The sequence below is a fragment of the Pipistrellus hanaki genome, assembly GCF_964339955.1.
Source record: "Pipistrellus hanaki genome assembly, chromosome: 10".
NCBI lineage: Eukaryota > Metazoa > Chordata > Mammalia > Chiroptera > Vespertilionidae > Pipistrellus > Pipistrellus hanaki.
Window position 1 is genome coordinate 46,164,700 of NC_140512.1, and position 23,443 is coordinate 46,188,142.

The following is a 23,443-nucleotide window of genomic DNA, read 5'->3' on the forward strand; positions in this document are numbered from 1 at the left end:
CAGTCTGCAGACTGAAAGGTCCCAGGTTTGATTCCGGTCAAGGGAATGTACCTTGGTTGCAGGCACATCCCCAGTAGGGGGTGTGTAAGAAGCAGCTGATCGACGATTCTCTTTTATCAATGTTTCTAACTCTATATCCCTCTCTCTTCCTCTCTGTAAAAAATCAATAAAATATATATTTTTAAAAAGCTTATACAACTCAACACCAGGAAGACAAAAAGTCCAATTTTAAAATGGGCAAAGCCTTGGCTGGTTTTGGTCAGTGGTTAGAACGTTAGCCCATGAACCAAAAGGTCCCTGGTTCAATTCCCAGTTAAGGGCATGTACCTTGATCAGGTTCGATCCTCAGCCCGCTGGTTGGGGCATGTGCAGGAGGCAACAGTCAGTCTGTCTCTCTCATCTCCATCTCTCTCTCTTCAGGTGGATTTCTTTACTTAAAATTTTCACTTAGACATAATTGCAAAAGTGTGGCAAGGGAAGTACAAATAATTTCCAGATACCCCCCACTCGTAATCCCTATTTGATAAGAGTTTACTACATTTTCTTTCCACTGTATTTCAAGGAGAGTCAGATACAGAGAAAGGGTGAGTCTGTGTGGTATCTTGCTTTCCAAATTCTCCTAAAAATGTTCCCCTGTATCAGAACCCCTCTGGCAGGAACCTTCCTATCACAAAGGCCATAGCTTCCTTCTCCTCCTTGCCCCACCCTCTCCCTTTGCCAAGAGCACAGAAGGGGAAGAAGTGTGTGCTCGGGGATGCTGCCAAGACAGACTGTGAAGAAGGAAGTCGCCTGAGCAGAAGGAGTGTATTCTGAGAAAGGGCTCTGCCCACCACACCGCGCATAAGACCACCAGGAAGATCTGCACTCCAAACCAATCCAACTTTTCAGGGAGAGCAGGTAAGTCTATGTCCCCTCTGCGCAGATTGTTGGCTCTTCTCCAGTGCCAACACCTTCAGGGACACCTGTCCTATCTGTCAGTGCCTGACATAGTCTTTGAAAGACTGAGGTTTCTGACAGCTGAAGTCAGGTTGGCCAAGACTACTAACTAAGGCGCTAGGGAGCAAGAACCATGTCAAGGCTTAAGGTTTTCAAAGTCCAGAAAAAGATTTAGTTCATTAGACAGAATTTAGGAGGCCACAAATGGGAACAGGGCTGAGGCCCAGAGCTGAGAGATGGGTGAAGGAGAGTGTGCCAAGTTCAAAGGCTCCCAACCAGCACAAGATCCTATTCACATTTGGGCCTGTGCTGGGTCTCCTCCTTGTACTTGTCAATGGCATGCCTGCCTTCAAGCCCCCCTCCTAAGGGTGCTCTGAGAGAGGCACTGGCATAAATCCGAATGAAGAGAAGTCTTGTTCCCAGACACTGATGGGGGTACTGTACTCTAATCCTCACAGGCCTCCTCATCTCATCATCATGAACTGGTGGTACATGACCATCTCTGGGCTTATCGTAGTGGTGCTTAAAATTGTCGGAATGACCTTATTTCTGCTTTATTGTGAGTATTTGAGCAATCTCTTATCCCAACTCCATGTTGTCTTGTTCTTGGATCTTTTCTCAGAATGCATGGTTAAATGTATAGGTTAAGTGTTTCCACCTGAAAGCAACTGACAATACCCCTTCTCACTTCCCATAACGCACAAAGGGCCAGGTTCCTTGCTCCACCTTGGAGATGTAGAATGGACTCAGTACCCCACACATAGCTTTCATCGTATATCATTAGTTGGGTAATCTGAGCTGAATTACTCAGCAGTGCTTGCTATTGTTGCTAAAATCTGAAAATTCAGCTGCAGTTCATCCTATTGTTAAAGCTGTAAGATAAGATAATGTTTTTTTTTTCCCCCCGGAAGGAAGGAATTTCCTCCTATGTACACAGAAATGAATTCATCTAAATGCTCAAGAAATTCTACTGCAAGCGCAGCAAGTAGAATCTTCTCCAGCCCCAGAAGCCAGTAGGGAAAATAAATGAGGAAGGAAATGTAGTTTAGGAGGCAGTGGTTGGGTAAGAGGTGTCTTCCTTATGACCCAATCCAAAGGTACAATTTGTATCACATCAAAGAGCAGGAAGACAATACAAATATAAATAAGTGAACATATTCACACAAAAACATATACGTACATGTCTCTGTGGGCCAGAGTCAGACAGTTCTATATTTTCTATTAATAGTCACAGTGGCCCTAACCGGTTTTGCTCAATAGATAGAGCATCGGCCTGTGGACTGAAGGGTCCCAGGTTCGATTCCAGTCAAGGGCATGTACCTTAGTTGCAGGCACATCCCCAAGTGCGTAGAAGGCAGCTGATTGATGTTTCTCTCTCATTGATGTTTCTAACTCTATTCTACTCCCTTCCTCTGTAAAAAATTAATAAAATATATATATTTTAAATAGTCACAGTGACCTAGCAGCCCCTGTGGGAGTGTTTGTTTGTTATATTCATCCTGCAGTTGGGGCTGAGCCAATAACTGATTTTCTTTGCAGTCCCACAGATTTTTGGCAAAAATGATGACAGCTTCAGTCCCACAGGAAGCTATGGAATAGGTAACGTGCATGACAATAATCTCTTCTCCATCATGTTCTAATGTGCTCAATTCTCTTTAGAAACCTTTCTCAGGGACTTTTCCCAAGAAGTTATTTGGCAGGAAATGTGCATAAATATCTGCTAAGTTACTATATATATATATATATATATATTAGGATGTACATCCAATGTATAACATGATGACTACTGCATTCTATACTTGTCAGTTGCTAAAAAAAATAGGTCTTAGAGGTGTTCTTATTGAAAAAAAAAAAAAGGGCAATTCTGTGAAGTAATGAAGGTGTTAGCTAATCTTATTGTGGTAATAGGTTTTGCAGTATTTTTTTATTAAATCATCACACTGTACAACTTAAACTTACACAGTGTTATATATCAATTATATCTCATAAAGCTGAAAAAATAAATGCAACACAATCAGCAAAAAATCTTCTATTTCGTCCCTTTCTTTTACAGTGGGAAACCAAGACTTTTATTTCTGAGATGTCTGGTCCTCAGTTTTCCTCCTAGGTCTGAGAAGGGGAATTAGTATGGAATCACTGGACGTAATGTGAAAGTGTTTAATAAACTCTGACATGTTGTATACCTAAAGGAATTGTTGCAGAGAAGTCCATTCCCACAAACAATTTGTATTCCACATCTTTTTGGGTGCCAAGCACTACACTAGACCAACTAGAAAAGAATAAAAACAGGACATATTCATCAACTACAACACACAAGGCACGATGCCAGAGCTATAGAAGATAAAGAGATGGGTGAAGCACAGCTCTCCTTCCTCAACCCACCTCTCCCTCTCACTCGCTCTTAAGACACCTACTATTTTGTACATCTTTAAGAAAATGATTGCTTCTTATTTGCCCCAGATAAACAAGACACTCAGTACACTGAGTTAATTACATGGAGGAAATACTCATGAAATATTTATGGAGTTCTGTTCAGTTACAATCCCCAAATCAGATTATTACATAACACACACACACACACACACACACACGCACACACACACACACACACACGCACATGCCCGCGCGCAAACAAAAAGCCTTTGAACTGGAGACTGAAATAAAAACTGAGTGCTGCCAAAACCGGTTTGACTCAGTGGATAGAGTGTCAGCCTGCGGACTGAGGGGTCCCAGGTTTGATTCCGGTCAAAGGCATATACGTTGGTTGCGGGCACATCCCCAGTAGGGGGTGTGCAAGAGGCAGCTGATCGATGTTTCTCTCTCATCAATATTTCTAACTCTCTATCCCTCTCCTCTCTCTTCCTATCTGTAAAAAAATCAATAAAATATATATTTTTTTAAAAAGTGAGTGCTAACTTGTATGCCTTATTAATATAAGTGTAAGTAGCTGTCTGGGTCTATTAAAGAGGTCTTCAACTGCAATGGACAAATAATTGGGCCATTGAAAATATATTTTACTGCCTCTGAAATCACTGCAGCTTCCTGCTCAGGCGGCCAGTGTTCCCAGGAAAAAACAAGGCCTCTTGGAGGCCTATAAATTCCCCTACTTATACTCAAATAAATATTTGCCTGCCTTTTTGTCTGCCCATAGTCTTGGCCCTGAAACTTGCTCCAGTTAGCCAGTCCTTAGCGCTGATGAGTTCTTATCAAAGAAGTCTCCAAAAGTTGCTGATCGTGAGTTTTCATATAGGGTTTGAGGCTCCAGAACTGGAGAGAGCAGCAAAGACGCTGTGTAGAGCCTGGAGGGGAAGTGGTCCAAACAGTTCTTTGGATATAAGTGTAAAATTTAAACATGAAAAAGGAGCAGGAGGTTTCCTTCTGATGCTAAATCCATCCATTCTTCTTCCAGTCTCCTTTTCTTCCTCTCAGCATTTCACACCTACTATCACACACACACACACACACACACACACACACACACACACACACACACAAAGACATGAACTAGAACTTGGGGTGTGGGACATGACAAATAATGGTAGTAGTTTGATGGAAGGTTCTAAGAAAAAAAAGTCACTGAAAAATTCTAGTGCAGAATGACCAAGAGCCCCTTGTCATCTCCACTGTCCAGAGACAAATAGTGACAGGGACTTGAAGCTGCTTTGAGTTTCTGTGTTATATTCATCACATGTCTACCTTAAAGTTTTCTTTTCCTTATAGTCCCACCAATTTTCGGGAATGGTAATGACAGCTTCAGTCCCACAGAGAGCTATGGAACAGGTAAAGAGCATCATTATAACTTCCTCTCCACCCCCAGGTTCTTATTAGTAGTAATTTCAGAGAGAGAGAGAGAGAGCTGGAAAACTAGTTCTGTTTGCAGAGAAGGCCCCTCTGAGGGAAGAAGTTTAGGAGTGAAGCATATGCCATATTAGCTGGGTTAGTTGAATGCTGCTTCCTCTGCTTGTTGCAGTGATAGCTTTGCTAGATTCTCTGCAATTGGCACTTATTTCCCCACTTGTTCCTTGGATGTAGTTACCACTATGATCAGTGCTTTGGGGAGGGGGTTGGAGCAAGGGGGTTCTTTTCACCAATCTCTCTCCCAGGGGATGCTTTCATCCCCTCCTTTTATGGCCCCTGTGTTGCCATGTAGGCATGATGAATGTTCCAGATTTGGGCTGTCAGGGGCAATGATATTCTAAATGAAGAGTGATTGAAATGAGTGTTATATTCTCAACTAGAAGGTGTCTGGCAGAGTAGGAGGTAAGCTTTCCAGGTGGCAGGGCAGAGACACCAGGTTTGCCCTTAGAGAGGTACGAGTGGCTGAAATCTGAATTTTCTTCTTTTCCTAAATTTTGTATGGGCTTTGTAATATTTCCCTAAAAATCAACTTAAACACATCAATTAATGGTGTGTTAACCCCCCCCCCTTTCGTTGGAATGATGGCATATTTTTGCCTTGTTCCACAGTTCAAGGCTAAATATTTGAACACTCTTTGCTACAAGTGATTTACAGTACCGTGTGCTTATTTTGAGTGCTATCAGTGGGAATACCCGCATGTGAAGGAGTATTGTAAGAATGCAATGGGAAGACGTCATCACGAACAGCAACAAGGTCCACAGGGATGTTCTACCTGCTGACATCAAGCCTGTTGATTCCTAGCTGCCTTGGCACAGATCATGTGATGCTCATTTGTAAGGGCTGCTAGCATCCTCACAAATGTCAAGACTTTGAGAAGCTCTACCAGTTTCCTAAAGAAAGAGACCCCTTTTCAGAAGGGCAAAGTCTTGCTTTTTTTTTTTTTTTTTTTTTTTTTTTTTTGTGTGTGTGTGTGTGTGTGTGTATGCTGGTGAATAATTCTCAAGATCTGGTAGACTTAATAACATTTATATTCTTATAACCTTGTCTGCTTTTAACAGCATGGCCTCACTTGCCAATGAAAGTGAGATTTCTTGCCAAAGCCGGTTTGGCTCAATGGATGGAGAGTTGGCCTGTGGACTGAAGGGTCCCAGGTTCGATTCCAGTCAAGGGCATGTACCTTGGTTGCAGGCACATCCTCAGTAGGGGGTGTGCAAGAGGCAGCTGATCGATGACTCTCTCTCATCGATGTTTCTGACTCTCTGTAATCTGAATTTTCTTCTTTTCCTAAATTTTCCTAAATTTAGCCTATATAATAAAAGGCTAATATGCAAATCCACTGAATGGTGGATATTCTCTTCCTTTCTGTAAAAAATCAATAAAATATATATTTAAAAAAAAGTGAGATTTCTTGATAAATGTTTTATTTAAAAGGCCTTGATTATGTAATCTGTGAGAGAAAATGGAACAAATGATGCCTTTTTTGAAAATAAAATATTATAATAATAATAAAAAGACTTTTCCCATTGCCCCCTTTCTTATGAAGCATTTTTGCTCAAAGGGATCCATAAAGACCTAATTAATTATATTCATACATACGGATACTGAAATTACACTGAACTAAATTCTTCCTGAATTGAGGATGATTTGTTTGCATATAATTATTATAAAGAAACCCATGCCCCACTATATTATGACTTAGTTCCAGGGCTCTCACCTACAACCACTATGTCATGCTCTCTTCTGTTGGATTTCCTTAGTCTGCCCCAGCAGTTGGAATTTTCATCAAGGAAGATGCTTTTTTTTGTCCACCTCTGAAATGTCTTGGAACAAAAGCATGGACATGTGTAAAGAGCAAGAATCAACTTTGGCCATCGTCAACACGCCAGAGAAACTGGTGAGAGCATGAGAAAAATACAAGAATGCAGCCCACCTGACACCAGTCTTAGTGGGATTAGAGGTGGGACGATTTGACTGGTTGAGCTGGGGCAAGGTAGGGGATGAAGAGGTGGCTGTCTGGGAGCTCAAGCTCCTTGTTCTGAATCTGGAGCTGGTGTAGCAATGGGATATTCTCCTCAGGTCCATTTAAGCTAGTTAAATCCATAAGGCACAGTAGTAGACTGTTTTCCTGGGGAGGGGTCAGGACATTTAAAGTTCAGGGAATGACCAAATGAGCTGATGTATATAAAAGTTGTTTAAGAACTATAGAATACTTCAAAGATGTAAGCTATTAATGTATAATCCCAGTCTGCCTCATTAATAAGGAAGATGCCAATTAACAAAATGAGTAAAACATAAATAATCCTATATAATAAAAGGCTAATATGCAAATCCACTGAATGGTGGAATGACCAGTCGCTATGACACACACTGACCACCAGGGGACAGATGCTTAATGCAGGAGCTGCCCCCTGGTGGTCAGTATGCTCCCACATGGGGAGTGCCACTCAGCCAGAAGTGGGGCTCACAACTGGTGAGCACGGTGGTGGTGGTGGCAGGAGCCTCTCCTACCTCTACAACAATGCTAAGAATGTCCAACTGATGGCTTAGGCCTGCAGGCTCCTGGACTGTCAGAGGGCACAGGCTGGGTTGAGGAACCATTCCACACCCACCCCAGTGCACTAATTTCATGCACCAGGCCTCTAGTTAGGTCATAGGCTTGGGATTGCTATATACAATTATGATCATAAAAAAGGCAACACTATGAAAAAAAGATTTGTTTTAGTATCTCCTTTTATGCTCATAACAATTCTGAGGAGGTATTATTAGCTGTAGTTTATGAGGAAATTAGGGCACAGAAAAGTACTCTGACCAAAGCCTACCAAAGGACAGCAGATGGAATTGAGATCTCTCTACCTCCAAAACCCACACTCTACTCAATTTAGACCCTAATATATTTTACTTTGTAGTTACCTCTTCACATCCTAAGCACTTGCTAAGTTTTAGACATTATGCTACATACAGTAATAGTGCTTCTTTCCTTCTATCCCTTCAACCTTCTTCTAAAAAGTCATCCTGTTATTGAGAAGAATTTGTAAGATGGTTTTTTGTGAATCTGGGAGGTAAATGTCCAACAAAGAGTTAAGAACTCTCATGGGAAGGAAAAATACTTTAACATAGAGAACCAGGAGCAAGAGAATAGGGAGAAAAGAAAAAAAGATTAAGGGAATGGAACAGAAAGTCAATATTCTCATTGCCTCTACTAACCCTTATGCTTTGTGGCATCTCAAGTGTAATCCTTGGCATTCTCTACTACTTGGCATTCTCCACCATGCCAATCCCAGAAAAAGCTCATAACACTAGTGATTTGCTGATTATTCTTGTGTATCTCCAAATCAGCCTTCTTGAGACCACACAGCATATATAAAATATATAAATATATAAATATATAAATATATAAATATATAAATATATAAATATATAAATATATAAATATATAAATATATAAATATATAAATATATAAATATATAAATATATATATATATTGATATATATATATATATATATTTAAAGTGCAGGGAATGCACTTTGATCTTTAAAAAGCATCACAAACTCACCATATCAAAGCGAGTCATTATATTTTACTCCAACTGCTCTTCCTCTTGAATTCCAAATGCTTGTAAGTAATTGTGTCACCCAAGAGCAAGTGCTGACAATTTCTGGAACTTGATTTTTTCTATTCTCTCCTAAATTAGTTGCTAACCAAGTTCTTTCTATATTTGGATAGCAATAATTCACCTATCATCTGGATTTCTTCAAAATTCTTCTAACTCCTGTCTTTATCCCTAGTTTTGGCCTATCCCCCACAGATCTGATATACTGAAATAAGTAAACCTTTTAACTATCTGTGCTATTTGCCAAATTAAAATGGGTTAAAGCCCAGCTTCCATAGCATGACATATAGTACAGCGTCTGCCTTCTGCCAAGGTTTGTGTGCCAGCCCACTTCCCTTCTAGCTCTGTACCAGTCACATTGAACATCCTCTAGTTCCTCAAATGCTCCAGGTTGCTGTGCAGTCTTCTGTGATCTGATGCCCCCTCTTCCAAAAGGGACAAGTCCTGAAATCCATAAGGCACAGAAGTAGACTATTATCCTTTTGCATATTAGCCTTTTATTATATAAGATAATTTGTGTTTAGACTGTCATGTTTTTGCCTGACAAACAGCTATCTCCTTAAATTCATTTCATATATCACTTCACCTATAGTCTTTCTGGAAAACCACAAATTCATGTAGAATTGATCACTTCTTCTTTCTGCCTGTGCCAGATCTAGCATGTATTTTCTGGGATACCTCACTATACTAGTTGACTCATTATCTTCTCTTATTAGACCTGTGGATCTTCAACATGTTGGCATGACTGATGTTTTAAAAATTGTGGTGAAATCTATGCACCTCGACCCAGAAACATTACATAGGCACAGTATTTTGAATAAAGTCAGGAGTTCCCAGACTTCTGGCTGGGGTGATTTGTTGTTCATTAATTAACTATGATGTCTTGGATTAGCATCAAGTTATCAAATACTCAATAAACACTGATTATTTCTCATGTAATTATCTCCTTTAGCAATACACTTTTAATCTCCCTATTTTCTCAAGGAATTCACTTGACCTCAAACACCTTATTCAGAGAATGAAATTTCTGGCAAGGAAAACAATCCTATGCAGAGAGAATCAAATAAAGGTATATTTGAAATTGCCTTTTTTGAGATAGTATAGTACCCTGCCCTTCATTTTCCATAACCTTGGACTACTTAGAAATAAAAATATTTAGAGCCCTACCATAAACCTATGGAGGTCTACTGCACCAGAGCCCAACAGCTTGTATGAACAAGAGCTCCAAGTGGTCCCGACACTCTGTGTAGACTGAGAATTACTTCTTTAGGATTTATATTGAGTGGCAGCCGCAGAGTCCTCTACCAGCCTTCCTTGTTTCCAGAATCAGATATGATCATGGGCCCACTAACCCCAGGAAGCAAGAACAAAGAATCTTCTATTGAACTGTTTGCTTGTTTTTTAATTTCTAGATGTTCCTCCAGAAGATAACTGGACCTGAGAAGTATTTTATTGGCTTACTATTCCAGCATGCAAAGAAAAATTGGTACTGGATCAACAACTCTGTTTTCAATGGCACGTATGTGAACAACCCACGTTTTTCTAGGGAACTTTGTTCACTTTAAGAATCCAGATGTCAGATTCAGTGGACTTGTCCTGGAAGAGCACAAAGCTGAGACCTACTTCTCTGTTCTATTTCTTTCCTTTCTTCCAACCCGTCCATTCCCAGAGATACATTTTTTTGGTAATGTTTTTATTATGGAACATACCAAACATTTCTAAGTAGAGAAAAGAATATTCATATAATGAATTATTTTGTTCAAATTAGGATCCAAACAAACCCACATATATACCATTTGTTTGATCTAGCTCATTAAGTCTCTTTTAACCCACAGATCATATTTTATTATTAAGTTCTAACAGGTTTCCCAGATGTAGCTTTTTTATCCAGAGAAAAATAATCATAGGCAACTTGTCTCTGTCTTAAAGTTATAAACTTTAACTCCCAGGAGCTATCTCCTGTCTTTCATTCTATGGACATAGCATTGATGGAGAACATTATCAGTGTACATCTGAAGATGCTGAGTCAAATAGAAAGCAAGCCCATTCCCTGCCTATAACTGGGCTTCCCACAGAAGAGTGGAAATTAATATTCACTGTCGACTAAATTCCAGAGACTTTACAAATGTCACTCCTGCACTATCCACAATGATGCTACAGAATAAAGCTTTTGTTAATTCCCATTTCACAGACAGCAGGATGGAGGATAAGTGACTTAGAAATGTGTTGAATGTCACCAAGCTGGGAATTAATGGAGCCACGTTTTGATCCCACATACCCTTGACTTCATAACTCTTGGCCTTTCCATGAAGCTCGACTCTTTCCAGTCAGACTAAAAGGGCCTGACTGACATAAAAAGAGGTGGGAGAAGGCCAATGAAGTATTTCTTTCCTAAAGCCACCTGCTGCCTAGGAAAAGAAATATCGATATCTTCCTCCTCAGTTCTCCTGCTGTGCACATAGTACCATCAGTACTAAAACATTATTTCTAGGAGGAAATGGGACAAATGGCCCCTGCAATGCTTCTGATCAAACACAGAGTGAGCCAGACCAAGACTGTGAGTCCATAAACATTCACATGAGAGTTGACAGGACTAGAGATGCATTTGGGGATTAGAGGGGGACTGGCATTGGGAAAAGGCAAGGCTGAACTGATAGGCCTTAACCATGTTCTTTTCTCATTCAGGGTTACCAATCAGCTTCAGGATTTCCACTGTGTGACCATAGGCCTAACAAACACATTTGATGCTGCGTCATGTGACACCCCATACCGCTGGATCTGTGAAAAGCGTGCCAAGTGATAGCGCTCTCTGTGGTCTCTAACAAGAACAACCAACATACTTATGAAGATAGTGGAAGAGAACATTACAATCAGGGCTGATCCAAGAAATAGAGAATATCAAATTACTGTGTCTGTCTTCTATGGGTTACTGGCTGAGCTCCTTAACCAATCCTCAGGGCTTATGCACTGGCCCCTTTACAGATATACTTGCATGTACACAACTGAGGCAAACTCCCCATTCTGAGCCAGTAATTCCTTAAGACCCCATTTCCTGTGAGAGTTGCATCTGTGATTCTTTTTTATCTAAACCGGTCGTGTGGTCAATGATCCATTCGTGCATCTGTAGACTAGAAGATGCCTGGCTGTTTGGGGGAATGAGCTTCTGTATTCCACAAAAGAGACTGAATACTAACCATCTCCAGGAAACACGATCAGTTTTGTGGAGGCAACTTGGGTGGTATAAAGACGGGTATTTTTCTGCAGAACTGAGCATTTCTCATTGGTCAACAGGGCAAAGCCTATTGCCAGGGTCTATCTGATCCTCAGAGCACATGGCCATACTACCAGAGAGAAACTGTAGACTGAGCATTGTGAACAATATTTAGAGAGTAGCAAGGATGCAAGATGGATAAAGTTTACTTCTGTGCTTTCATCTCTGTTCCCATGAGACCCCTCCACACACCCTCCATCCCTGCTCCTGGTCTGAACTGAGGCCAGGCTCTGGGAAGGACTCTTGGAGTCGAGCTTGGAGCAGAAAGAGTGTTGTTCCAGGGAATGAGGAGGAGTCTTAGCAGGCCAGAAATCTGCTAGGAAACACCTTTTAAGACAACCCAACAGCCAAGATGACCAAGCTGACTGAATCTCTGTTCTTCAACAAAGCTATAAGAGAGACTCAAGCTAAAAATGTTCTTGGTCTTAGCCTGAATCTCCATTTTAACAGATTCTGATTATCTGATCATATTTGTTGAGTATATTTTAACAAACTGAGGTAAGTCTCCTGGGCCCCAGTGATCACAACATGTTCCTCTTTACAGTTTTGGAGTGACCCTGCCAGGTACAGCCTTGCACTGGTTGACATCACACTCACCCCAGACTAGTCCAGCTGATCAAGAATTAGAAAAGGGGGAGGGATGCTCAAGGAAGCATTGGGTGGAGGCAAGGAGTGAGCATATAGAAGAAAGGGCACACCAGGAACAAATGGAAGTCGTGCAGAAGGAAATAAGAGTCCATTTGGCCCAATGGGAAGGAAGGCAAGAAAGAGGTAGAAAAGTTATGGGGTATCCTGTCTGTTCTCTGTACTCAACATAGGCTACAGACCCTCCTCAGTGCATGGAAAAGAGAAAAGAGATACCCGTGGGTTTTCAGTAGCAAGAATTAAACCATGAGAGACTGTACAAAATAAATGGAAATTATAGTCACCTAAGTAAAATGCTTACCATTTATGTCTAATAATATAAATGTCATTAGATGGATGTCAAATTAAATTATTGTCAGTTTTATTTTTATTATATCACTGAGCTCTGCTCCTATGTTACTAAGCTTCATAGTGTTTGGTTAATTAGCATGCCACTCATTTATAATTCTAAAAAAACGAGATAATTAGAACTTGCTTGAAGGAGATTTCCAGAAACAATTTGTGTTTGGGGTAGAGCAGATGTTGGAATCATTAGTAGTCTCATGGTGTTCCCAAAGACCAGTGCTGCAGTTAAGAGGGAGAAAAGGCTAGGTGTGTGGTAAAACACACACACACACACACACACACACACACATAAACAGAATTCTAACCAAAGTTAAGCCTCAGAATTCAGACAACAGAGAGAAAACCACAACCATCTATTTTGAGAAGGAAGAACTGTGGTTGCCACACTTCCTATGCGATGACAAGAGAGATTGCAAACTTTTAGAGTCCGGAAATGTAGACATCTAGTGATTTTCCTAGGAGACAGACAGCTCAAATTTTCCCCAAGATAAGGAGGTGCTCTGCCCCAGTTCTAAAAATGGTCCTGTGAGCTGAGCTGGGGTGTGGGTGTGGAGTATATGGGAAATATGAGGACTATGATTTAAATTTATTACTGGGGGCAGGGGTGATCAGATATTAGGATAGATAAATGCCACCTTATTGGGTAGCAGCAGTGTGATTTTCATTTTTTTATTATATATATTTGTAATCCTCACCTGAGGATATATTTGTTGATTTTTAAAGAGAGAGGAATGAACAAGAGAGAGAGAAAGAGAGAGAGAGAGAAAAGAAGAAGAAGAAAAACATTGATTGGTTGCCTCTCCTATGCTCCTCTACTGGGGTTGAACCCACAATATAGGTATCTGCTCTGACCTGCAATTGAATCCACAACCTTTTTGGTATACAAGACAATACTCCAACTAACTGACCACCCAGCTGGGCTGTGGTAGAGCTTAAAAAAAAACAAACCCACAAACAATGAAAATCTAATAAACCACAGGGTTAGAGTTTTGACTCTGCTTCCAATATGGTATGGGAATCTGTATATTGATAGAATTCTTATGCTTTCTGAGTCTTAATTTCCTTATGTATAAAATGAGGCAGTAATATCTCTCTCACAAAATTCTTAAATATAATAAATAAGATCCCCACTATGTGTCTCAATGGTGATAAACAATACGGGAAGCCAATAGTGGAATATTTGCAGTTGAAACCTTTACCTTAGAATTGGCTCTTCAATTTGACTTTTCATTCTCTTTATAGTGTCCTTTGCTGCACAAAAGATTTTAATTTTGATGAAGTCCAATTTATCTATTTTTTCCTTTTGTTACCTGTGCTTTTGGTTTCATATCCATTAAATTGCTGCCAAATTCAGTGTCAAGAAGCTGTTCCCTATGTTTTCTTTTAAGAGTTTTATAGCATCAGGTTTTATATCTAGATCTTTGATATATATTGAGTTAACCTTTGTATATGGTATAACAATCCAAATTCATTCTTTTGCATGTAGATATCCAGTTTCTCCAAGTGCCAGATTTTTAATCTCTTAAGATTGAAAAAATGTTCTATGCAATTTTTTCCTTCTTAAATGTAATTAGAAGCATATATCTAGATTACAGAAGCAACAGACTATAACAATGAAATAAAATTACTACATGTAATACTACCCTATCTTAGACAAACATAATTTTATAGCCCTGGATTGAAGTTAGGCATTGTGGTATACTATTGTTCACAAATTCATTGTCCCTCCCTGCAAGAGGACATTCCTTTCCCATCCTGCTGATAGCAGGCTTGGCCTTGTCACTTGCTTTGGTCAATGAAAGCTGACCACAATTTACCATACTCTACCCTGCCCCCATCCCAGTTGGAGGCTGTCCCATTAGCCTGGACTATAATGAGGACAGTGAGGAGCAGAGAGACAACTGACCCATAGTCAAATACTGGAAACAGAATAAACATTTGCTGTTGTGAGCTATTAAGATATTTGAGGTTGTTTGTCATCATATCTTGATGCAAGAATGAATATCAAGTAGTTCACATAAAGATATACAATTAGCATTGCACAAGTTAAACAGATGAACTCTGATGCCAGACTGCCTAGTTTTGGATCCTGGGCCCCTACATATTAATAATGTAACTTTGGGCAAGTCCCTCCTATCTATGTACCACAGCAATGTCTTCCTTAGCTTGCAACTCTTATGTTAAAAACTAAAAATATTTCCCAAGATATGTTGATTTAACAGGAAGCTCCATTTACCAAGTGTCTTCCATTTAGAGAAATATGTGTATGTACATAAACAGGCATTCCTGTATAATAGAAGAAATATATAAATTAAAAAGGGTGAGAGGTTGAATTACTACATCCCTAAGACACAAAAGAAATGCAGTTATTTTATTTTATAGGCAATACATATGATTACACAAATAATAAAAAAACTTAAAAGGCATGCAGTGAACAGTCATGCTCCCTTCCCCATTCTTTGTGCCCATCCCTCTACCGCAATCCCACAGGCAACCACCTATTAGTACTTTATCATGCTGTTAACATACAAATATAAATATAAATATGCAGCAGGTCCTGGGCATTTTGTTACAGTGTTGCCATAGGAACTTAACTCTCATTTATATCAATTCGCTTAAGGCAAAAATGGCTTTATACTACATTATTTTGCCACTGTTCCAAGGAACTACCAACAATATTAAGTGAGGACTTATTGTACATTCATTTCTACTCTGTCCTTACACAAAAGGCTGAATACTGAAACTCAATGTACTGTGCTTTTCTCACTTATCAATATAACTTGGAGATCATTTCTAACCATTGAAAAAAAGGGCTTCTTTGTTCTTTTCACAGCTAAATAGTATTTCATTGAACAGATAAACGTAATTTTTTTAACCAGCTACTTATTGATATCCCATTCAATTACTAATATTACAAAAATGCTGCAGCAGATAAAACTGTGCTTATGACATAAGCAATGGAAACAGTGGCTGGAAACAGACTGGGGCAGATGAGGAGGAGGGCAAGGTTGGGAAATGCAGGAAATGAGGCATGAGGACAGCTCAATGAAGAGCTGGATAACAGCACTGGAAACTTGGGGGGTTGAGGGGCACAGGAAAAGGAGAACTAAGAAATACAGTGGAAAATCAGAGCCACAGACAAAACCTACAATGAGGAACCAGGAGAGAACGTGGGCAGAAGAGGACCAACAAATGACGGGGACAGGAAGCAGAGGGTGGTGTCATGGACCATGAGAGGCCTGGAGAATGTGGGAAAGAAACTTCCTCTCAGCCTGGGAGACAGCTTGGTTTGTCACTTCAGCCCCACACAGCAGCTCTGTTGCCCCATCACCTTTGATCTGGGGGTTGTCAAGTGAGAGAATACCTCCTTACCTAGCTCTTCCTGAGAAAGTCCACAACTTAAGAGCTGTGTCTGTATGTAAAAGTCAAACCACCCTGGGATTGAAAAGGTGCCCAGAATTGTGGAATGAGTTCCTTCTCTATACTATGCAGAGAAGAAATGAGGCAACAGAACTTTGGGAAAGGAAACCAACAAAATACATTTGAGCCAGAAAAGAATAGGGAGCTTTACATGTAGGACACACAGCACAGGACATATGGGAAAATGATTCAAAACCTAGAATTAAGTAGTCATTCAATTCTGCAGTTGGAGAATATTTTTTCTAGCCTTTTCTGTTTAGAAATCTAAATATTACATATATTATTTTTACATTTAGTTTTTAAAAGTTTTACTGTGAAATACGTCATAACTTGGAAAAACATACGTATTTACGCACACACAGGGTAGAGCAAAAGTAGGTTTACAGTTGTGAGTATGCAAAACAAAGAGTTTATTCTTGTATTATTATTTACTAATTATTATATTATTTTCCATACAAACAATTGTGAACCTACTTTTGCCCCACCTTATATATGTATATATAAGAAATTGAATTTTAAGATAATTGAATGAACTTTTTAAGATAATAAAATGAGTTTACAAGTTAACAAATAACCATGCTAAAAACCATGGCTGTGACTTAAAAGACAAGACTTTAGTTGCACACAGACTATTTGATAATTATAAGATGCAGCTCCAAAGATAAATAAGTACTTTCCGGTCTATTATAGAATTCATAAGAACTTCCCCATGTAAAAGCATTAGGGAATGAGAATCCTCCCAATCCCAGCATGCACCCTTGTCTCTCAAATCACAGGATATCCTGTCCCAAACTGCTATGACCTGCCATCCTGTCTACTTCCCTGTTCATTTTTACCACCAACCCTTCCATACTCATTGGCCTTAACTGACTTCTATGCTTGTTATGCTATTCTCTGCAAAATACTTTTAAACAATTATAAGAAAGTATCCCTAACTAACCCCACCCAGATATGGTTATTTCTTTCCTTTGTTTTCTCCAAGAGGAGGCTCTATGTGCATTGTATTCATTCTAAAGTGGGTTGTTCCCTCCCCGCCCCCTCCTCGCCCCCGCCTCCCCCATTATATTTATCAGTTTGGGGTTGTTGTTAAGAAGTGGGGTCTAACCAAGACATCTCACAAGAAAAGAGCTATTTGGAGACAAAGTAATAAGTCTTTTCCTAACTTGCTGACTCCCTGGAGTGGAATACCCAGCTTTTTTCATTACTGTTATGATGAAAGCCATCTTCCACCTCTCATTCAAAAAAGCTCTGAGATTTTGCATTTCCTCCTGAGATTTTGATGCCTCTGGTCCCCAGATGAAAACAGAGAAGTGGGGTCCAGAAAAAACTTCCATCTGTTCTGTATGGTCTCTACCCTGGAGCTAGAAAACAGGAAAACCTGGTCTTTGTGAGGGAAGGGAGCAGGGAAAGAAATATAGGAATGTAGCTAACAGAGAAAGGAGATGAAATACTCCCTGTAAGGTTGAACAATGTGAGAGGCTGCCTGTTTTCTGCCCTCCATGCAACTTCCCTCAGCCAGGGGCACAGCAAGGTCAACTTTCCCTTGTTACTTTAGTACCAAGAATACAGTCCCACTGCCATCCCACATTTGGGGCTGGCATGATGATATGAGTCATGCCAGGTAAGAAAATGTCTCTTTCAAGACCTTCCCTCCACATCCTGAAGAAGTGTCTGCATGATCATCAGCTCTGAGGTTAGTAAGAGGCCAGGGTTATGGAATGAGTTCACTCTCACTACTGCCAATCAAGAAAATCTACAGGGAGGTACTGTCACTGTTGGACCTTGTGGAAGAAACCTCAAGAACTGGTTGAAGTCTGAGGCTGGACTTGGGGTCATGCAGGGAAGTAACAGAGGGACCTTTAGGCAGTGAGATCATGAAATCATAGGACAATCTAGGGGAAGATGATCCTAGCACTTAGAATCAAACATTTAGGTCAGCTGCAGAAAATGAAGTATCCTTTTCCTTGCTTTTTCCAGTCAATTCCTACTTAATCCCCCAATCCTTCCTAGCTAATCCCCCAAGATCTGATTGTTCTACAAAAAAAAAAAAAAAAAAAACAAAACACACACACATTTTGTATATTTACACTTGTCAAATTTATATTGTAAGACATATCACTACAGAAGTATAGATAAATGTATTCATTGCACTTAAAAATTAACAAAGTGAACTCACATATAGGAACCACCCAGTTACAAAATGGAACACTTCCACTTTCTTAAAATTCCCTTGTAGATTACAGACTATTTGGTGATGAAAAGGATCATTTCAGATTTGAATTACTCAGTTCCACGATGATGAGTCCATGATTGTCTTTAGGACAGAACTAACCCTGTAGGAGTCCACAGCAGCGTTTCATGACATCTCGAAATGCCTCGATGAATTTGTCATTACGGAGGGTGAAGATAAATGGGTTCAGAAAAGGATTCAATACTAAAACCATCACTGATGCTACCCTGTTGTACTCAGCCGCCTGCGTTTGCTTGGGTTTCACGTAGAGGAACAGGCAGGTGCCATAGCCGATCACAACCACGATGAAGTGGGAGGCACATGTAGAGAAGGCTTTCTTCCGGCCAGAGGCTGAAGGGATCTTGAGGATGGTGGAGATGATGTAAGTGTAGGAGACAATTGTAGGGATCAAAGAACCAACAATAATGAAGACAGCCATTAAAAACAGAATAAGCTCTGTGAAAAGGCTGTCATCGCAGGATAGTTTGAGCAGCTGCCCTCGGTCACAATAAAAATGGTCTAACACATTTGATTTGCAGAAGGTAAGCTGAAAGGTGGCATAGACTGGCCAGATTTGAAAAAGGAACCCAAACACCCATGATACAATTACCACCCAGATGCAGGTGTGGCTGCTCATAATGATGTTGTACCTCAAAGGGTTACAGACAGCCACATAACGGTCCACAGCCATCATTCCCAGTAATATCAACTCCGACGTACCCAAAGAAAGGTACAAGTATAGTTGTGCAGCACAGGCAGTCAAAGATATAGCCTGCATTCCAGGGAGCAACAAGCCCCAGAGCATCAAGGGGATGATAACAGATGTGACCAGGATCTCTAGGATAGAGAGGTGGCCAAGGAAAAAATACATGGGGGATTGCAGACGTTTATCAATATAGACAGTCACAATGATGACTATGTTTCCCATTAATGTCACTGAATAGAGGAAGAAGAAGACAGCAAAGAGGACATTGTGTCGTTCTCTGGAGCCATAGAAACCAAGGATATAAAAGTCAATGTTGCTAGAGTAATTCTTCAACATTAGTCCTGTGCTGTTGTTCTTGGTGAAATCTAGAGAAAATGCGTTCACAATTTCAAAAGAACTCAGAAAACATCTCCTCTGCTCTTAGGCTCCACGCCATGATCAAGTGGGCTCATCTCCTACTTTTCTCTGCATAAGATTGATGCTAAGTGTTATATGAGAAACATAATATATGAAGACAGATGTATATGTCCAAGAAGATAAATAATAATCACCAATACCATATCCAGGCATAAAAACCCACCCACCCCAATATGTACCTTGTCTCTCAATTCACTAGACATCCTACCTCCAACTCTGCTCTAACCTTCCACCTGTCTTGTTACTGAAGCATAAGACGCTCATTTTTACCACCATCCCGTCCATCCTGAATGTCCAAGCCACCCTTCTGCACCTGTTATGTCCATGCCCTGCTAAACTGCTACAACTCAGCAGTGACAAGGAAGTCTTCCTAGCCAATTCCACCAGACTTGATTACTTCTGTCCTGTGTTTCCTTTAAATGTAGGCTCTATTTGCCTCTGTTCACCTAATGTTTTCACTGCACTCTTATCATCATGTCTGCCTGTTAGTAGGGCTGCTGGCAGGGAGGTGGTTTCTACTCAAGACATTGTCATAACAATTATTTTGAGACAAAGTATTGAGACTTGCCCTGACTTCTGGGGAGCTGACTCCCTGGAATGGATTATTCACTTCCTTCTCCTTATTCTTATGGTAAAAAGTTATCCTTCACCTCTCACTTCAGTGAATGTGTTTCCTCCAACTAGGAAGAGAATCACCAGCTCCCAGTTGATGATCTTTAGCTCTGAGATTATAATCCTTCTTGCCACCAGATGACAGAGGGGTTTGTGGTCCAGATGTGTGCAGAGGTGGGTTGGACTTTGATCCCCAACTCCCATCTGTCCAGCATGCCCTCCATCCTTGGAGCAGGAGATAAGAAAGTAGCTAGAGTTTAGAAGCAACATCTTCTCACTTCACCTGGTCTTAAATTTCTAGTTTTGGCAGGGAGACAGGCTTCCTGTCCTGGGCAGCCTGTCCTGATCACCAGAGTCCCACAGAGAAGCTTGGAAAAGTCTCCATAGAACATATCTGCTTATCCATTTTCATCAAAGTCCTAAAATAAGGTAAAGTGTCATAAAACACCAAATGGATCACATCGATCTTGGGGTCTCTGGACTCCTTTCCTTACCACACACAGGTCACTGATCCAGTGTCTCCAATCCATGGGCACTTCCTCAGGCAGCCTCTCTAAAACAGCACATGCACTTACTCCTACTCTACCTCCCATGAGGCTGCATTTTCTGCTTATTGGCTCTTGTCAATAGCTGATATTGAAGTACTTTAAGGGGATTTCTTTGTCTTCCCTATTCACTGTCACATCTCCAGTGCCAAGAACAGACTATGCACTCTTTTCATGTTTACTCAATAAATAAATCAATGAGTGAATCACAAACAAGTCAATGGATAAACAAAGAGTATTCATCCTGACCTGCTTTCTCTCCTGTTATAAAATAGGATGCTCTTTTCACTCCTCACTAAGGCATTGTTTGGTCAATCTGTGGTCTCTGCCTGGAAATCCCTTCAAAATGACAGTCATAAAAGCAGACATAAGAGCAATAGGGAGGAGTGAGAGAGCAGGTACTGAGTGGTGGCAGAGAGCTGTGTTGATTAGCAGCACTCAGAAGAGCAGAGTTTGCTCTCTGCTGTGGCAAAGGAACCTCATATACAGTCATCCACTCTGCAGCTCCTTTAGTCCATGCCTCACGCTCTAGGTGTCCTTGTGCTGAACATTGCCCATCCTGAGCCTCTTCTTCTCTGACTTCACACTCACCTCCAGAGAAGGGGACTTGTCTGGAAAGTTCCACGGCTCTTCAGGGATCACCCCAGGTTACCTGCTGCCTGGCTACTGTTGAGCTTGCTCTGTGGGCTAGAACAAGCTGCTGCTGTCTTCACTTGGGGAAAATCCAGTGGTAACAGTGCTATGGGGATCCCAGTTGTCTCCCTCTATCTCTCTCCCTCCTGCTTTCTTTCTCTCTGTCCCCGAGGACAGTTACTCAATGAGGAACTAAATTTGTCAAGTTCAGAGAAACCCTGGGGATGCAGTCCAGGGAAAGCCAGAGAAATTTTCACTCCTCCCTCCCAAGGCTAATCAAACTTTGGAAGAAGGAAAAGTTTCTATAACAGGCAAACTTGCTGCCTCTCAGCCAGAAGTTTCTCAGTGCCCAGGCTGCCTTCCTCCTGAACCCCAAATCCTGGTTTTCACCAAACAGTCCAGGTGATAAATGGCCAGCCCCCTGCTGCCTGATGTGACTTTCCCTGCTGCCATTTATCCCTGCAGAGCCTACTGGACTCTCAAGCAGAAGACCACCAAAGCACACATCCAAAAATCCAGTGGCCACCAATATCCTCTGTCAAAATATTGTTCATCTCATCTTTCCCAGAGATCTGCTTTTCGTTTTCAGATACTCTCTGGCCATAGTTAGGGAGACCTGGTAAGAGAAATAAAGGATCTGCCACCCAAACCAACCTCTCCAGCAGCTCAGGCCTCTGGCCATTCCAGAGTCTGTGACAAGCATGCATTCCCAGCTGTGGCTGTTCAGCCATATTTTCCCATCTAGGTCTTCAGATGCAACCCAGGCACCTTCCTGAGCTGCTTGAAGTGAGAGGAAAAGGTTGAGGAACCAACATACTGAACTGACCCCAAAAAGTAGTATATAAAAGCTCTAGATAAAATAAAAAAAATGACATTTAAAATACTTGCATTTTTAAAAACAATTTTAAGTTTATAAAAAATTAGCACAACTCATGTTAAAAACTAAAATTTTATAGAGGAATATTAAATAAAATGCAAATGTCCCTTTCACCCATTTCTAATTTCCCTAATCTATCTCCAACAGGTAAACACTAATAGGACTTTCTGTTGTGTTCATACAGAAGTTTTCTGTACATATACAACATATCTCTATATAATCTTTACGTGCAATTTTAGAGTGATATTGTCATGTTACTTCCTTTTTTGTTATACATATGTGTGCATGTGCATTAATCCTTCCCATGTGAGCACCCATTTATATCTCACATTTCAAGTTATTGTTAAATAAATACTCACCTTATGAAAAACCCATCATTTACTTAATGAGTAGCCTGCTGATAAACATTGTTTTTCACAACATAAGTGATGCTGCAATAAATATCTGCACATGTAAACCTGTGCATTTGTATAGTTATATCTTCCCAAATAAGCTTAGATAAGTGTCAGATAAGCTTCATTCAGTCATGAGTAATTGTGCTGCTTTTAAAGGGAATAAAGTCTTGTCTCCGGCTATTGTGGTGGGTTGGTGGAATGTGGACAGAGCCAACATCGTCATGCTTGAGAGATGACTGAGGAGTTTCGAGTTTGTGCAACTTTCAGTTTTAATTGGGACAATCATTGGCCAAGTGATCACCCTATTGTGAAACAGGTATTTCCTTAGCTATGCAGAAAATAGAGAGGACTCTGGGTGCCTATCTGCTCTGTATACAAACTTTTCACCAATACCCTCACACTTCCTATGGTGGCTGGCACCTCCACATCGTTCAACCGGTTGAATAGGCCTGCTTCGTTTTGTTTTGCCCTCTGTACAAACTTAGTTTGTATTTCATAGTCTTATTTTTCTGGAAAACAGGTCACTCTGTTTTCCATATAAAAATTATTGCAATATCACCAATTTTACCTCTCCCCCTCCCCGTTGTCTTTGCCCTTGTTAACTTCTTTTGTGGTCCTATAGTGCCTTTTAGTATGGTTGGAGGAGCAAGTAGAAATAAATGGTCAACTGAGCATTTTAAACTGAAAGTCAAGTTACTTATTTTTTTTTTCCCGTTTACTATAACATCCTGGTTGAAGGGTCAACTCTCTGATTTTCAGGAATCTTGATTCTCCTGATGCTTTACCCCCTATGTTTTAGCCATGGACTAAGGGCACATAGGAGTTATTAGGTAAGCATATATATAGTGAATGTAGTGCCATTTGGAGAGAACCAGTTATGAACTAGAGAAGTAGAACTGCATTTTGGTGGAAAGGAATGGGAAAGGGTTGAAGAAAGAATA

General features: G+C 40.5%; 2 protein-coding genes across 5 annotated transcripts; one reads left to right on the forward strand and one right to left on the reverse strand.

Annotated features, from left to right (window-relative positions):
• The first annotated feature begins 743 nt into the window (after positions 1-743).
• CLEC5A (C-type lectin domain containing 5A) lies at positions 744-14,005 on the forward strand. 4 transcript variants are annotated; one of them, XM_084896814.1, is made up of 7 exons: positions 744-897; positions 1,395-1,495; positions 2,476-2,535; positions 4,657-4,716; positions 6,552-6,688; positions 9,819-9,925; positions 11,092-14,005. In XM_084896814.1, exons 2-7 carry the CDS (start codon positions 1,414-1,416, stop codon positions 11,204-11,206), a joined length of 561 nt encoding a protein of 186 aa, XP_084752940.1. In that variant the 5' UTR covers positions 744-897; positions 1,395-1,413; the 3' UTR covers positions 11,207-14,005. The 4 variants fall into 4 exon arrangements, with proteins under 4 accessions (XP_084752940.1, XP_084752943.1, XP_084752941.1 ...); XM_084896817.1 differs by having other exon boundaries at positions 9,819-9,921; XM_084896815.1 differs by having other exon boundaries at positions 9,819-9,892.
• A 4,155-nt stretch (positions 14,006-18,160) lies between these two features.
• Positions 18,161-21,606, reverse strand: OR9A4 (olfactory receptor family 9 subfamily A member 4). Its single transcript, XM_084897266.1, has one exon. It carries the CDS (start codon positions 19,357-19,359, stop codon positions 18,415-18,417), a length of 945 nt encoding a protein of 314 aa, XP_084753392.1. The 5' UTR covers positions 19,360-21,606; the 3' UTR covers positions 18,161-18,414.
• Between the last annotated feature and the right edge of the window lie 1,837 nt (positions 21,607-23,443).

Bases quoted from the DNA above. Each gene is read 5' to 3' on its own strand.
- CLEC5A (XM_084896814.1), top strand. From the start codon at position 1,414: ATGAACTGGTGGTACATGACCATCTCTGGGCTTATCGTAGTGGTGCTT. The intron at 6,689-9,818 runs GTGAGAGCATGA...TTTAATTTCTAG, and splicing joins TCAACACGCCAGAGAAACTG to ATGTTCCTCCAGAAGATAAC. The intron at 9,926-11,091 runs GTATGTGAACAA...TTTCTCATTCAG, and splicing joins AACTCTGTTTTCAATGGCAC to GGTTACCAATCAGCTTCAGG.
- OR9A4 (XM_084897266.1), bottom strand. From the start codon at position 19,359: ATGTTGAAGAATTACTCTAGCAACATTGACTTTTATATCCTTGGTTTC.